Source organism: Hylobates moloch, unplaced genomic scaffold, assembly GCF_009828535.3.
Source record: "Hylobates moloch isolate HMO894 unplaced genomic scaffold, HMol_V3 SCAFFOLD_4, whole genome shotgun sequence".
In the NCBI taxonomy this organism is placed as follows: Eukaryota; Metazoa; Chordata; class Mammalia; order Primates; family Hylobatidae; genus Hylobates; species Hylobates moloch.
Window position 1 is genome coordinate 121,159,621 of NW_026652279.1, and position 13,502 is coordinate 121,173,122.

Sequence of the window (13,502 nt, forward strand, 5' to 3'; positions counted from 1 at the left end):
CTACGACTTGGAATTCTACTCCTGGTATGCCAGTATTGCTCATTACCAAACCACCTACCACAAATATATTCCACATTTATTCTTAGGTCACACTGCCATTATTACAGTTCTGTCACTGAGGATGCCCATAACTTCCATTAACATACTTTATAAGGATCAGCATCATTCAGTCCTATGTGTCTAATATATTTCATAGGCTTTCTTAAGTACACAGGATCCACCAAGCCATTCAGTAAGTGTTCACTGAGTTCCACCGTATTCCAGGCACTAGGAAAAACAGTAGCTAACAAGTCAGGCAAAGTCCCTGCTGTCATGAAACATTTTAGAGTATGGAGACAGATAATAAATAAATGAATCAGATTTTCAACATAGTAATAAGTATGATGTAGAAAAAAAATTTGATATTACGTAGAGTGACAGAGGTTAGGCAGTTAAAGTCTTGGCTAAAAAAGTGAGATTGACTAAAACAACAGAGGCTTGACTGTTAAAGAGCAGTGAGCTGTCCATTGGGTAGTACTCCCTTGTAAGTGTAAGACTTCAGAAAACGAAAAGATTATTATAAATTTGGGGACTCAGAGAGAATTAAGAGCAGCACATTTAATGCTAGTTTTAAAAGTTTGCTAAGAAGGAATTAAGTGAAAGACAGGCAAGAAAGAAAGAACAGAAGAAAAGGAGAAGGAAGTGAGAAGACTAATTCAAGAGAAGAAAAATCTGCTACAATAAATCACCCAATTGCCCCACTTCCCACTCTTACAACTGGGCCATGTATTATACAAGTTTATGTTTCATCCATTCCAATTTTGTATTTTACCTCCTAGTCGCCACAGTTCAAAGTTCAACATACTAAATTCCTTTATCTGAAAAATGCTGTACATTATGCAGTGTAGAATATAGATATAAGTAAATCTTTCTCTCAATGAATTTACTGGGCTGGCTTTAGCATCTACCCAGTGATTTCAGAAGTTTCTAAAGCATTGCTATATAGAATAACACACAAAAAAGTGTGAAAATAAAGTGGGATTTCAATGAACAAATTTAAAGAATATAACATGGAAAGGAGTCAAGTAACTTGTCACATAAGTTGTAATAAATACAGAAATATATAAATGTCTAGCAAAATAAGTTTTTCTGAAAGACTCAGGAGAGGGAGTAGGAAGAAAATAGAAAGGCAAGTGCTCATGCAAGAAGAATTTCAAGTGCAATGCTCCAAATTCTATTTGTTATTCTCCTTAAAATAAGACATATCACAGAATTTAAAGATCATGAGAAAGGAACAAGCACTACATGACACAAATCCTGGCATATTCTTAATTTTCTCACCGATAAAAATTTAGTAAGTACGTACACCTCACACATAATAGCTTGCATGTAACAATACTGATATACATTGAATTTGGTTTCACATTTTTCAAGCAAGTAGTTACTGTGGAAATATTCAACTCTAATTAAGGCTCTGACTAGACTTAGCAAGTGGGAGGTAATAATTATTACTAAAACGCCAATGATATTTGAAATAATAGTGCATGCTTTTTAAAGGATGCACTAAATTCCATTTTTTAATATTAAGCAGTATATTTAAAGAGTAAGCATACACAGAAAGAATAAAAATACAATACACTGTCATCAAGTGCTATTAGTAAAATTTCACATTACAATACAATTGTATCTTAATAATTTAAAACAATTCAATTAATTGATTTAACAGTTCACTAAACTATAATTATTTAAGTACGTACTTGTAAGACACATCGTTAACAAATTTAAAAACACACATATTCTTCCAGAATTGGTGAATGAACCAAACATTTGATATGCACCTAGATGAATAAGCATTTCAATGAAAAACGTGAACAAAGTTTAAGTGGTTAATAACAAACTTTAGGTATATTTTATTCATTGTGCATTTTAGCTTCCAAATTCTTCAATTTTTTAACATCTAAGAAGCTCACAATTTTCCATTTTAATAAGATCTGTATAAATGCATTTAATATGCAAAATCTGACTTGTCAGTCCTAATTAATGTAAACAAAGACTCGCAATGAATGAATTTAATTACTTCGAAACTAGTATGTCTAACTAAGATGAAAAGCAAACGAGTGCAATCTAATCTCAGCAAAGAATATTTATGATTATAAGCTTTGTCAATAGCAAAGTGCACCAACTGTTCATATATCTGACTTCCAAGAGATACATGAATGCTAATCAGTTCATTAGAGGCTTCTAGGTTGTGATATTTAGCGACAGGATGTAGTAGCTTTCTTGTCCATGGAGTATAATTGTACTCAGAATGAAAAATTGTTTCCAACAAAGCATCATCCTTCCTGTCTCTGATTTCCTGCTGGTTGCTTTTTATGAGCCGCATACCTTTCAAGAAGCCGACATCATTCAGTTTCTTGTGTCATATAAATACAAGTATAGATATGTCCTGAGATCATCTGCTAAGCAAGATTCTACAACCTTTACTCCAAGCTGAGGAAGTCATCTTGGTTCTATAAACCTGAGCTTCATAATTAGTGCACTCATAGTGTACTACCAGAAGCTACATGCAAGCAAAATCTTTTCTGAACTGCTTTATATCTATAGGGAACAATAATAAGTAGTTCAATTAACAGTACTTGGTTATTAAACTGTCACATATGAACATTTTAACATGATAAAATTAAGAAAAAAGCTAAGAATGATGAAACATATAACTGCAATAATATATTTATTTTAAAAAGCACCCTTTGTCATATGAGAAGGTAGTACAAAAAATTTTTTGATGAATACAGATTTCACCTTTACTTAAAAGAAAAAGAAAAAAAAAAAAGCCTTACTCAGTATGGTGATAAAGGCATCCTCCCTAATGAAATAAGAAAGTGGATGGGTGGCAAGATACAAAAGGAAACAAACACGTTAGCCTGAATTGATTGTTGCTGGAGTATATTTTTATGATATTTCCCGACAGAGACAGTGAAGGAAGCTAAAACTCAACTAGTTCACAATTAAGCTGAAAGCATATACAATAAAATCTATGACAAGCCAAATATGAATTTTATGATTCATTAAATCTCAGGAGAGAAGAGGTAGAAAGAGGAAAAATAGTCATTTTATTTCAAGTACCTCAGTTTAAGATATTAGGAGTGTCTATTTATAAGAGCTCATTTTAGAAGTGAGTTATCTTTCATACAGAATTCATTTGTCCATATGGGATTTTAATAATGCATTGTAGTAATATTTTATTACAACACAAAAGATATCAGTCTGTAATTTCACAAAATGGTTTGCAAAGCAACTCAACATTACTTTCAGGAAATAAAAAAGTTTATTACTTCAGTTACTCATTAGAGATTAAGCTACAAAGTTAGTGATAATAAAGATAATTGAATACAAAGGAAACCTTAAACAGGACACAAGCCTCATGCTATTAATTATATATGTGTGTGTGTGTGTATGTATATACACACATATATATTTATCGATTTATTTAGGTTAGAAAATATCAATAGAAGTAGTGACTATAATAAACTCCATTTTGATTTTGTAACCGTCTAGTATTTCTAAAGGAAATATTAAATTTTATGGAGCACAAACTAATTTATAACATATGCCAATTCTTGAAGCTAAGCTGACTAGTTAAACCCGTTTATGAAGTCTTATATCTGCTTCCTCAGACATTTCAAAGGTATCTAAATCACATCATGAGTTTAGAGTCAAACTTCCTCAAACTGAGTTTTAATATCCTTTCAATTCATCATGTACATCAGAAGGAAATAAGGTATATGACAGGGAAAAGATGAGAGAACATGCTATTATCTAAGCTGATAAAAAGGAAAAAAATGGAAATTAATGGGCATACATTTGTGGGTGGGCGTGGTGGCTCACGCCTGTAATCCCAGCACTTTGGGAGGCTGAGACTGGCAGATCACTTGAGGTCAGGAGGTCGATACCAGTCTGGCCAATATGGTGAAACCCCGTCCCTACTAAAACTACAAAAAAATTAGCTGGGCGTGGTGGTGCGTGCCTGTAGGCCCAGCTACTTGAGAGACTGAGGCAGGAGAATTGCTTGAACTTGGGAAGCAGAGGTTGCAGTGAGCCAAGATCATGCCACTGCACTCCAGCCTGGGTGACAGAGTGAGACTCTGTCTCAATAAATAAATAAATAAATAAATAAACAAACAAACAGACATACATTTGTGTATTATTCATGATAGACAGACACTTTGATAAACTTCCCTGCAAGAAGGCAAAGGTTAAACTTTCTGTAATTTGGCACTACAGAACGATCTCTGGTTACACAAAGACACCTAAAATATTAAATAAATTGTATCTCTAGTTGACTAGTGACTTAAGTTATTTAGATATCAAAAGGATATGGACATCTTTGTCACAAACTTGTCATGCAAGTCCTCAGGAGGGGGAAAGGTTTCCAATTCCTTCTCAAGCTGTTGAAGCTGCCTTCCCATCTGCCTCAAATTCTTTTCCAGCATTTCTACAGAGACTAAAAGAGAGTATATTAAATGCCCTGAAAGGACAAAATTATAATATATAAAAGGTAAGACACCCTAGAAACAAAACATTCATGAAAACAACTCCCAATAATGTAAGAAAATTCATTATAAAATAAAGAAAAATAAATTTCACTTTTTTTAACCTTTCAATTTAAAATCTAGTTATAAGAGAAAGTCAGTAAGACAGTCTTTAAAACATAAGACAAAATTTAAGAAATGCTCACACACACAAATAAACCACACTTAAGAAATAAGTTTCATTAGAATTCTTGACCATTGGAAATACTACAAAATCATCAGTCTATTCAGAGACAAAAAGAAAATATTTTTAAAATTTTGACTGATTTAAATATAATTTTGACATTTTTCAAAATCATCTCTTGACAGGGAACAGTGAGGAGTAGATGGGAAAGATGGAGAAAAGTGCTTTCTATTGTCCAAGCTTATCTACAATGGGAAAGAAAAGGTATCAGAGGCTACTTATAATGACAAATGTCAAGCTTTCTTTACTGATATCCTGAACACAATTTGTGTTTATTATCTAATAATATTTTTCCTTCTTTGACTTAAAGTGGCTCTCACAGTACACATGAAGAAGAAATGGTAAACCAGGGCACTGTGTCACTATGAGAATACACTAGTCACCCAGCAGAACAGACATTAAGGATCATTTCTGAAAATCTTTTCATAGTCAATTTTATATGACACTAGGAAAAAGATTTAATAGTGCAAAAAGAAGATAGAGTGACCTAAACCAACTTTTAAAATATTTTCTTTAGGTACAAATGAATTCTAGGTTAAAAAAAAATCTATTGTTTTTGTTCAATGTGAACTATATAAAATGATGTTTAAAGAATGAATATAGTAATTCAAGGTAATCTGCCATTCTTAGGATTTGAATTAATCCTGAAGGATTTGAATTAATCCTGAAGAATGGGTGCAATTCAAGTTTTATCTATAAGGATAGGAATATTCTTGGAAACAATCTAAATGCCCAACAAAATGAAACTGAGTTTTTTTTTTTTTTTTTTAATTTTAAGCTTGGTTCAAAAGAATAAAATAGTAGGGAGACATTAAAAATAATGTATAAGAATATGAAATGGTGTTTTATTGTTTTTTTTTTAACCTAGTTGTACAGAAAATAACATTTGGTATTCTGACATTAACAGCTTTTAATAAAACTTAAATGTGTTTTCTTATTTTAAAAAATTAGCAACCTAATTCTCAGATGCAACGTTTAAGGAGTCCAATGATTGAACTCTTCCGAGAATGACATACAATACTTGTTTGTGCTTGAAGAGTGATGGTACTTTAACTGTTTGCTCCCACCGTGATGAAGCTAGTCTGGATTTATACTCATGCATATTTTCTCAGTAGGTATTTTTTTTCCTTCTCATGTATTCCCTTTCTGTGATACTTTGAATTTACACACTAAATGCCACAATAATACACACCATTATCTGAGTCATTGTCTCAATTTTAAGAATCACAGATTCTTACCTTTTTAACTATTTAATTCATTTCCCCAATACCTTGCTGTGCACTGCTCATAGTGGTAACATATATTTCCTATGTTATGCTCTTTCATTTTTATGTCTGCTTGTCAATTATCCCTAACCAAGATTCTATTTGATTAGGCCAATGGTGTTTCATTTACTCTTCTCATTTCCAATTTTTTTCTTTGCTTCTTTCAAAGTTCTCTATCTGCATTACAGAAGAGATTCCTTTTGCTCTCCTAGTCTATTTGATCTCTCCCTGAAAGTCTCATTAGCATTTCCTCTATCATTTTTCAAGAACTCTTACAGGTGGTTCAGTCACTTTTTATACTTCCTAAAACTCTGCAACTTCTGATTAAATAAAGGTTCAAAAGCAAGCTGGGCATGGTGATGCACATCTGTAATCCTAGCACTTTAGGAGCTGAGGCAGGAGGATCAACTTGAAGCCAGGAGTTCAAGACCAGCCTGGACAACAACAAGACTCTGTGTCTCCAATAATTAAAAAGAAAAAAAATTAGCCAGGCATGGTGGTATGTGCCTGTAGTCCCAGCTAATACGGAGGCTGAGGTGGGAAAATTGCTTGAGCCCAGAAGTTTGAAGCTACAGTGACCAGTCATGGCACCAACGCACCACAGCCTGAGTGACAGAGCAAGACCCTGTCTCTTTTATTAAGTAAATACACGCTCAGAAACGTTTATAAGCCATACATCCACTTTGTGCTATAAATTATGTTCAAAAAAGTAGTGTATTAGTAGTATAATGATAGCAGTAATTGTTATAATAATAGCAGTGACAATAAAAATAATAGTAATGGTAATAACAACATCTAAAATGTGGTAAGTGTTTACGTATGTCAGGTACTGTCTTGAGTGTTTTCTATTAATTAACTCATTCAATCCTCACAAGAACGTCATGAAGTAGGCATTATTATTATTCCTGTTTTACAGATGAGGAAACTGGAGCTCAGTAGGTAAGTAAAAAGGTCAAACTAAAAATTGGTGAAGCTAGAATTTGAATTCAAGCAGTTTCATTCCAGACCTTATTTTTAACCACTGTGTTATATATAAATTATTATAGAAATTACCATTTTATTTTCATAACCCCTGTAACATTTAAATAAACAGATATAATTTTCACATAATAAGGGGTTTCTTGTACATTCTTGCCCATTGCAATCACAAGCAATCCGTATTCCCTGCCTAAACCCAGGGAATATATGCCTAAGCATTCTGGATGGACGGGTGAGTGTGCAGTTATATATATAACTTTTTATATACGTATTTAAGTAGTATATATATTAAAGTGGTATCTCACCTTGAACAAAACCACATACTTAAAATACTTAGTCTGCTTAACCAATTTTATTATGCACACATGTCAAATTAACAAAAGATCTAGAGAACAGACCAATAGGTCTGAGCGACTCCCATATGAGAAAAAGCACAGGGCAAATGTTGGGAGGGAACATAGATTGTTTGATTTTTTTTTCTGACACCAAATACATTGTTCCAATACCAATCAATTGTCTAATTCTCCAATACCAACTGGGTGTCCTACAAGTGGAGTTAGTGCAGACTCCATAAGTTAAGGAGAAAATCCTTCAATTCCGATACTAACTACCCAGATTTAGTGTCAGGCTGTACACGTAGAAGGGCTCACTCCCACAAAACTACCCTCATTTCAGATGCCAGTTGCCAGTCTAGAGGACCCCTCTAGACTAACTCACTATAAATTTGGGGATTCCCAAAACTCCCTTCCCTGAAGTTCCACAATTCACTAGAATGACTCACAGAAATCAGGAAAACACTATACTTATGATTATACAACCCATGAACAACCAAATGGAAGAGATGTCCAGGACAAGGAATGGTGGGACGGGGGCGGTTCACAGTTTCATTGCCCTTGCAGCACATCCACCCTCCAAGCACATCCATGTGTTACCAACCCAGAAGCTCCTCTATCCTCTTTCAGAGTCTTTATTGAAGCCTCATTACAAAGGCACTATTGATTAAATCACTGGCATTTGTGATTGAGCTCAATCTTCAGCCCCTCTCGCACCCATACATTGGGTATAAGCCCATAGTTCTAACCCTTTAATCGTGTGTTTACTGCTTCTAAAGACCAGTCTTCATCCTGAAGCTATACCCCTACCTGCCTTTAGTCACTACATTCACATACAAAATATGTGTCACTCAGGAAATTCCAAAATTTCTAGGAGCTTTGTGTCAGGAACCAGGGAACAAAGACCAAATATTTACTTTTCATCGTACCATATCGATATAGAAGTACACGTCTGGTCAGAGGGCAGAATTCCAGTGGGGAGGTGTAAGAAAAGCACATTTTTGGCTCATTCTCAGAGGTGCCTAAAGTCTGGGCTGCCCTCAGAGAAAGCCAGCTACTGGTAACTGAAGATAGAGCCACCCCAATGGGTGAGTGCTTCTCAGCTAGGTGGGAGAGGGATTTAGTCCACTGGATAAAAGGTCTGTGACTTTTCCAATTCTGTGGTTGTCAGTGGGTCAGGAACTACGCTCTTTATGATTGGAAGCAATTTCTCCTGGGCTTCATTTCCACATTAGTGAAATGAGAAGGATCTCACCGCATATTTTTACCTCACAGACATTTCACAAAAGTTCGCATGCTATAATATAGGAAGAAATTTTTAAAAAGAATAGCACTATGTTATTATTAGAACTAAATAAGAAATGAAAAGCTTAAAGACTGAAATAAGTGATATTAGAATCAAAGAAAAAGTAAAGTCATATCTTCAACATCATCATCACCAGACCACGGACAGTCAGCCTAAGAAGAAGGGTTGCTATTTTAAAGAGTAAAATAGTAGGAATGTTTGGGGCATATTCAAACATTTCAGGTCAACATCATGAAGAGTAAGCAAGCTATCTTCAAAAAAATAAAATGGTTCTTGAGGCTACTCTACAGATGCAAATCTCACTAAGCCTTTTCTTATGCTTCATCAGAAGCCTCTGATTACATTACTTGCACATTATGGTTAAGCAGATTTAAATGTAATTGACCAACCTCTCACTTGGTTTTTAAATAAGGACCAACACACGCTTGGAAGAAAGAAAGGAGCGTGAGAATTCTGGGCTAAGAAAATGTATGCCATCTGATGGGTAAAACTAAAGAGCATTTTAAGAATTCCCTTGGTGTATTTATAAGTCGGATCTAAATAACGGGAACACATGGACACAGGGAGGGGAACAACACACAGTGGAGCCTGTATGGGTGGCGGGCAGGAGGAGGGAGAGGATCAGGAAAAATAGCTAATGCATGGCAGGCTTAATACCTAGGTAATGGGTTTATAGATGTAGCAAACCACCACGGTAAAGGTTTACCTATGTAACAAAACTGCACATCCTACGCATATACCCCAGAACTTAAAAAAAAAAAAAAAAGAATTCCCTTGGTGTTTTTATTTTTTCAGCAATTATTCTATTTCTATAGACGATACTTGTATGTATCTTCAAACATAATTTTAGCCACATTTTTCACATGTGTCAAGTTCTTTGAGGTCAGGAACTATATTTTATGTCTTAAAATCTTAACTATATCCGGATCACAAGGTCAGGACATCGAGACCATCCTAGCTAACACGGGGAAACCCCGTCTCTACTAAAAATACAAAAAATTAGCCAGGCGTGGTGGCGAGGGCCTGTAGTCCCAGCTACTTGGGAGGTTGCGGCAGGAGAATGGCATGAACCCGGGAGGCAGAGCTTGCAGTGAGCCGAGATCGTGCCACTGCACTCCAGCCTGGGTGATGGAGCGAGACTCCATCCACCCCCCCGACAAAGAAAAGGAACAAACAAACAAACAAAAAAAAAACAAAACAAAAACTATACCAAGGAGTATTAAATTGTACACTCTTAAAGAATTTTTAATTTACTGGTGTCTCTGTATGTGACCTATGTGTGAATTTTATCTTTCAATCTTCTCACCAAGAAATTAATCATATTTTTTGTATTCCTGTTCATTCTTTGGAAGAAAACTAACAAAACAGAGCCATCATCAAACAGAGCTAGCTAGACAATTTTGACTTTTGCATTTTCCTCAGTTAACATTCCACCAGATGACATCTCTCAGTCACTTCAGACATCGTGTGTCTCTATCTCCAATCAGCTCCCTATGTGTAATCTCCATACCACAGAAGGCAAAAGGACCAAAAATCCCATTTCTTGTGCTAGAAACCTGCTGGTCTTGACCCTTTCCTCTCTTGCAATTCTCAGATTCAAACAATCATGACACTTAGGCATTTTACTTGACAAATAGTACTTAATACCTTCCTGACTTAACACCTTTTTTTCTTTCTCTTTTTTTTTTGAGACACCATTTTTTTCTTTTTGAGATGGAGTCTCACTCTCTTGCCCTGGCTGGAGTGCACTGGCGTGATCTTGGCTCACTGCAACCTCCGCCTCCTGGGTTCAAGCGATTCTCCTGCCTTAGCCTCCTGAGTAGCTGGGATTATAGGCGCAAACCACCACCCGGCTTATTTTTGTATTTTTAGTAGAGATGGGGTTTCACCATGTTAGTCAGGCTGGTCTCGAACTCCTGACCTCGTGATCTGCCTGCCTTGGACTCCCAAAGTGTTGGAATTACAGGCGTGAGCCACTGCACCTGGCTGACTTAACACTTTTAAAGTCATAGGGAACCTTTTCTCTTCTCTGATCTCTGGTCTCCTACAGTTTTTCTCCAGCGTCGTTTTCACACTGTGCATAGGGGTTTCCAGACAATCAGTAAAGCTGCCCCTTTCCTGTTTAATGCATGTCAGTCAACTGGTTACATAACATCTGAGTTCCTAAACAAAGCCCCACCTACAACCTGGGGTGCTCTACTTCATATCCCGCCAACATTCATCTCCAAAATACATACTGCTTATAGTTCCCCTGACCATATCCCTCTTCATCTAATCTGTACCTGACCTGGAAATAATGTGTGTCTATCTGCCTTGTGCACTTCACCATTCATGACCAATGGTCATAACCATTCATAATTTACAAGGAGTCAAAAACTAGAGCAAGTACACAGGTAAAGTGCCCGTTCTCCCCATCACAACTAGTAATTATCTCTATCTTTGCAATTACTACTCTCTATTTACATTTATCTTTTTATCTGTCTTCCTCTCCCAAATGGCTGGGAATTCCTTAAGATAAGACACCATTCATCTTTGTATTTTCATTACAAAACATATTGCAGATACCCAAATGTTTGGGTTTTGGATTTAACTTTAACCTCTCCAGATAAGAGCATTAAAAATGAAATAGGAAAATATAAGATTAAATATCCCAGACATTAAAATCTAAGACACAGACTTTTCTCCAAGTGTCTTATTATTATGATAATTATACACCAGAGGTGTTAAAGAAGCTTTAGAGTAAAAGTTAAAATCAAAACTATAAATATTTAAGTTTAAAGCAATCATGAATACATGCTTTTTATAACACCATGGCCTCTATGATTTACTAGATTAAGATTTCAAGTAAGAAAGGAGAGGTTACATAATCTTTGTAATTAAAAAAAAATCCTCTATGAGTATCTCCTGGAGGTGTTGGTCATTATTTCATAATAAGCTTACTAAAAAATGCCACACTCACTCTTACATATCATGATACAATCCAGGGAAATTGATTTCTTTAAGGAAAGCTTAAAGAACAACTTATTACCATAGACAATTTAAACATGCAAACTAAATCAAACCTTCCTACACTCATAGAATCAATTGTTTCATGTGCAAAATTATTTAGTTTCAGGCTCCAAGCAATATATTTCTTCCTAGACAATTGTAATAATAAAAGCATTTTATAAAGCTATAACAACATTTTATAAATGCAAGTTAAAATAATAAAATTGTAGGGACAAGATGGTCCAAAACAAACCTCAGTAGTATAAAAAAAATCTTGACTATTAAGTGGGTCTACAACAAAACCTAAATTCTAGAATATCATTATAAAATCCATTACATGACAAAAAGATACGAAACTAAAACAATACTGAAAAAAAAATCAAAGTAAAAGTAAATTGTAGCTTAGTTCATAACAGGCAAAGATAAATTGAAAGAAACTGTGCTGCCGGGTGCAGTGGTTCACTCCTGTAATCTCAGCACTTTGGGAGGCTGAGGTGAGAGGATCACTTGAGGCCAGGGGTTTGAGACCAGACTGGGCAACATAGTGAAACCCCATCTCTATAAAATTTTTTAAAAAAATTAGCCAGGGGTAGCAGTGCCTGCCTATACTCCTAGTTACCCAGGAGGCTGAGGCAGGAGGATAGCTTGAGCCCAGGAATTTGAAGTTACAGTAAGCAATGATTGCATCACTGCACTCCAACCTGGGCGACAGAGGGAGATCTTGTCTCAGAAACAAGAAAGACAAAGGAGCAATGCTGAGTGAACAGCGAATCATCCTCATCAAGTAGTTGTACCTTCCCTGACTCACTTGACTCCGATCTTCTTTCTTCCCATTGTTCTGATTCTTGATGGAACCCCCGGTAAAAACAAATGGAATTTGCATTCCCTAATTAATTTACTATACTGTATGCAATGATGGTTTTATTTTTGTTGTTTTTACATAATACTGCAAGAGAAATGCCTTCATTTGCTATGGAACATGGAAAGAGGAAAGGGAGAGGGCAAGTGGAGGAAATGAATACAACCAATTAAAGGCCTCCAGTCAATTCTGTCAAGCTATTTCATCCCCTGAAAGAAAGAGCCAGCCCTGTCCTTTACAAGTACAAAGAGGGTATTAAAGGCAGGCAGCCAGAAGAGCGTATTAGTGGGAGAAGCCCATCTCAAAGGAAATCATGTTTACTCATAAGATTTGAGAATTCCCTTAGATAAGATGTTCAAAACCATGGTATAAATATTACATAAAAAGAGGTGCATAACAGAAATGTTTAATAACAATATTCAAAATGTTCCCTTAGTATAATGGTTCTGTGTATGTGTACATGGGAGGGCAATTTTACTGCTTTTTACTTTGTCACAAGAGAAATGTTAAGCACAGACTAACGGACTTTCAAGTAAGACTAGTTTTCACTTGCTGCTATTGGAGACCAGGTCAGCCTCACAAGTCCAAGATTGTGTATTAGCTGGACTTCAAAAAAGTCCAAATTTTTTCTCATGCCTAGATCCTTCCCCTGAACTCCAATGACCTATTTGGACATGTTTCCTTAATGTTTAGTAAGCACCTTAAACTCACTTTTCCAATTAGAATTTATCTTCCTCCTTGACTTGCCCCTACATCACAGTAAATCATTAGTTTTTATAACTCTTTTCTCTTTCATGCCCCACACATTTAACCATAGAGCACATCTTGCTGGTTCTAACCTCAAAATGCAATCATTTTCCAAATACTTCTTACCACCCTCACTACTCTTCCCGATCCAAGCCAACATTATTCCTCCTCTAGATTATTTTAGCAGCATCAGAGTGGTTTCACTCATTCTACCATTATTCATCTACACTTTTTCCTCAACAGAGCAGCCAAAGCAATCCTTTGAAAATTTAAGT

General features: G+C 35.6%; 1 protein-coding gene across 2 annotated transcripts in view; it reads right to left on the reverse strand.

Moving 5' to 3' along the window:
- The window catches only part of DIAPH3 (diaphanous related formin 3), a 502,965-nt gene that overhangs the window by 174,859 nt on the left and 314,604 nt on the right, over positions 1 to 13,502 (reverse strand). For both annotated transcript variants that reach the window (XM_032150983.2, XM_058437956.1), the window contains one exon: positions 4,356 to 4,480. In XM_032150983.2, the coding sequence (XP_032006874.1) occupies positions 4,356 to 4,480 (125 nt within the window). The remainder of the gene's footprint in view (positions 1 to 4,355; positions 4,481 to 13,502) is intronic.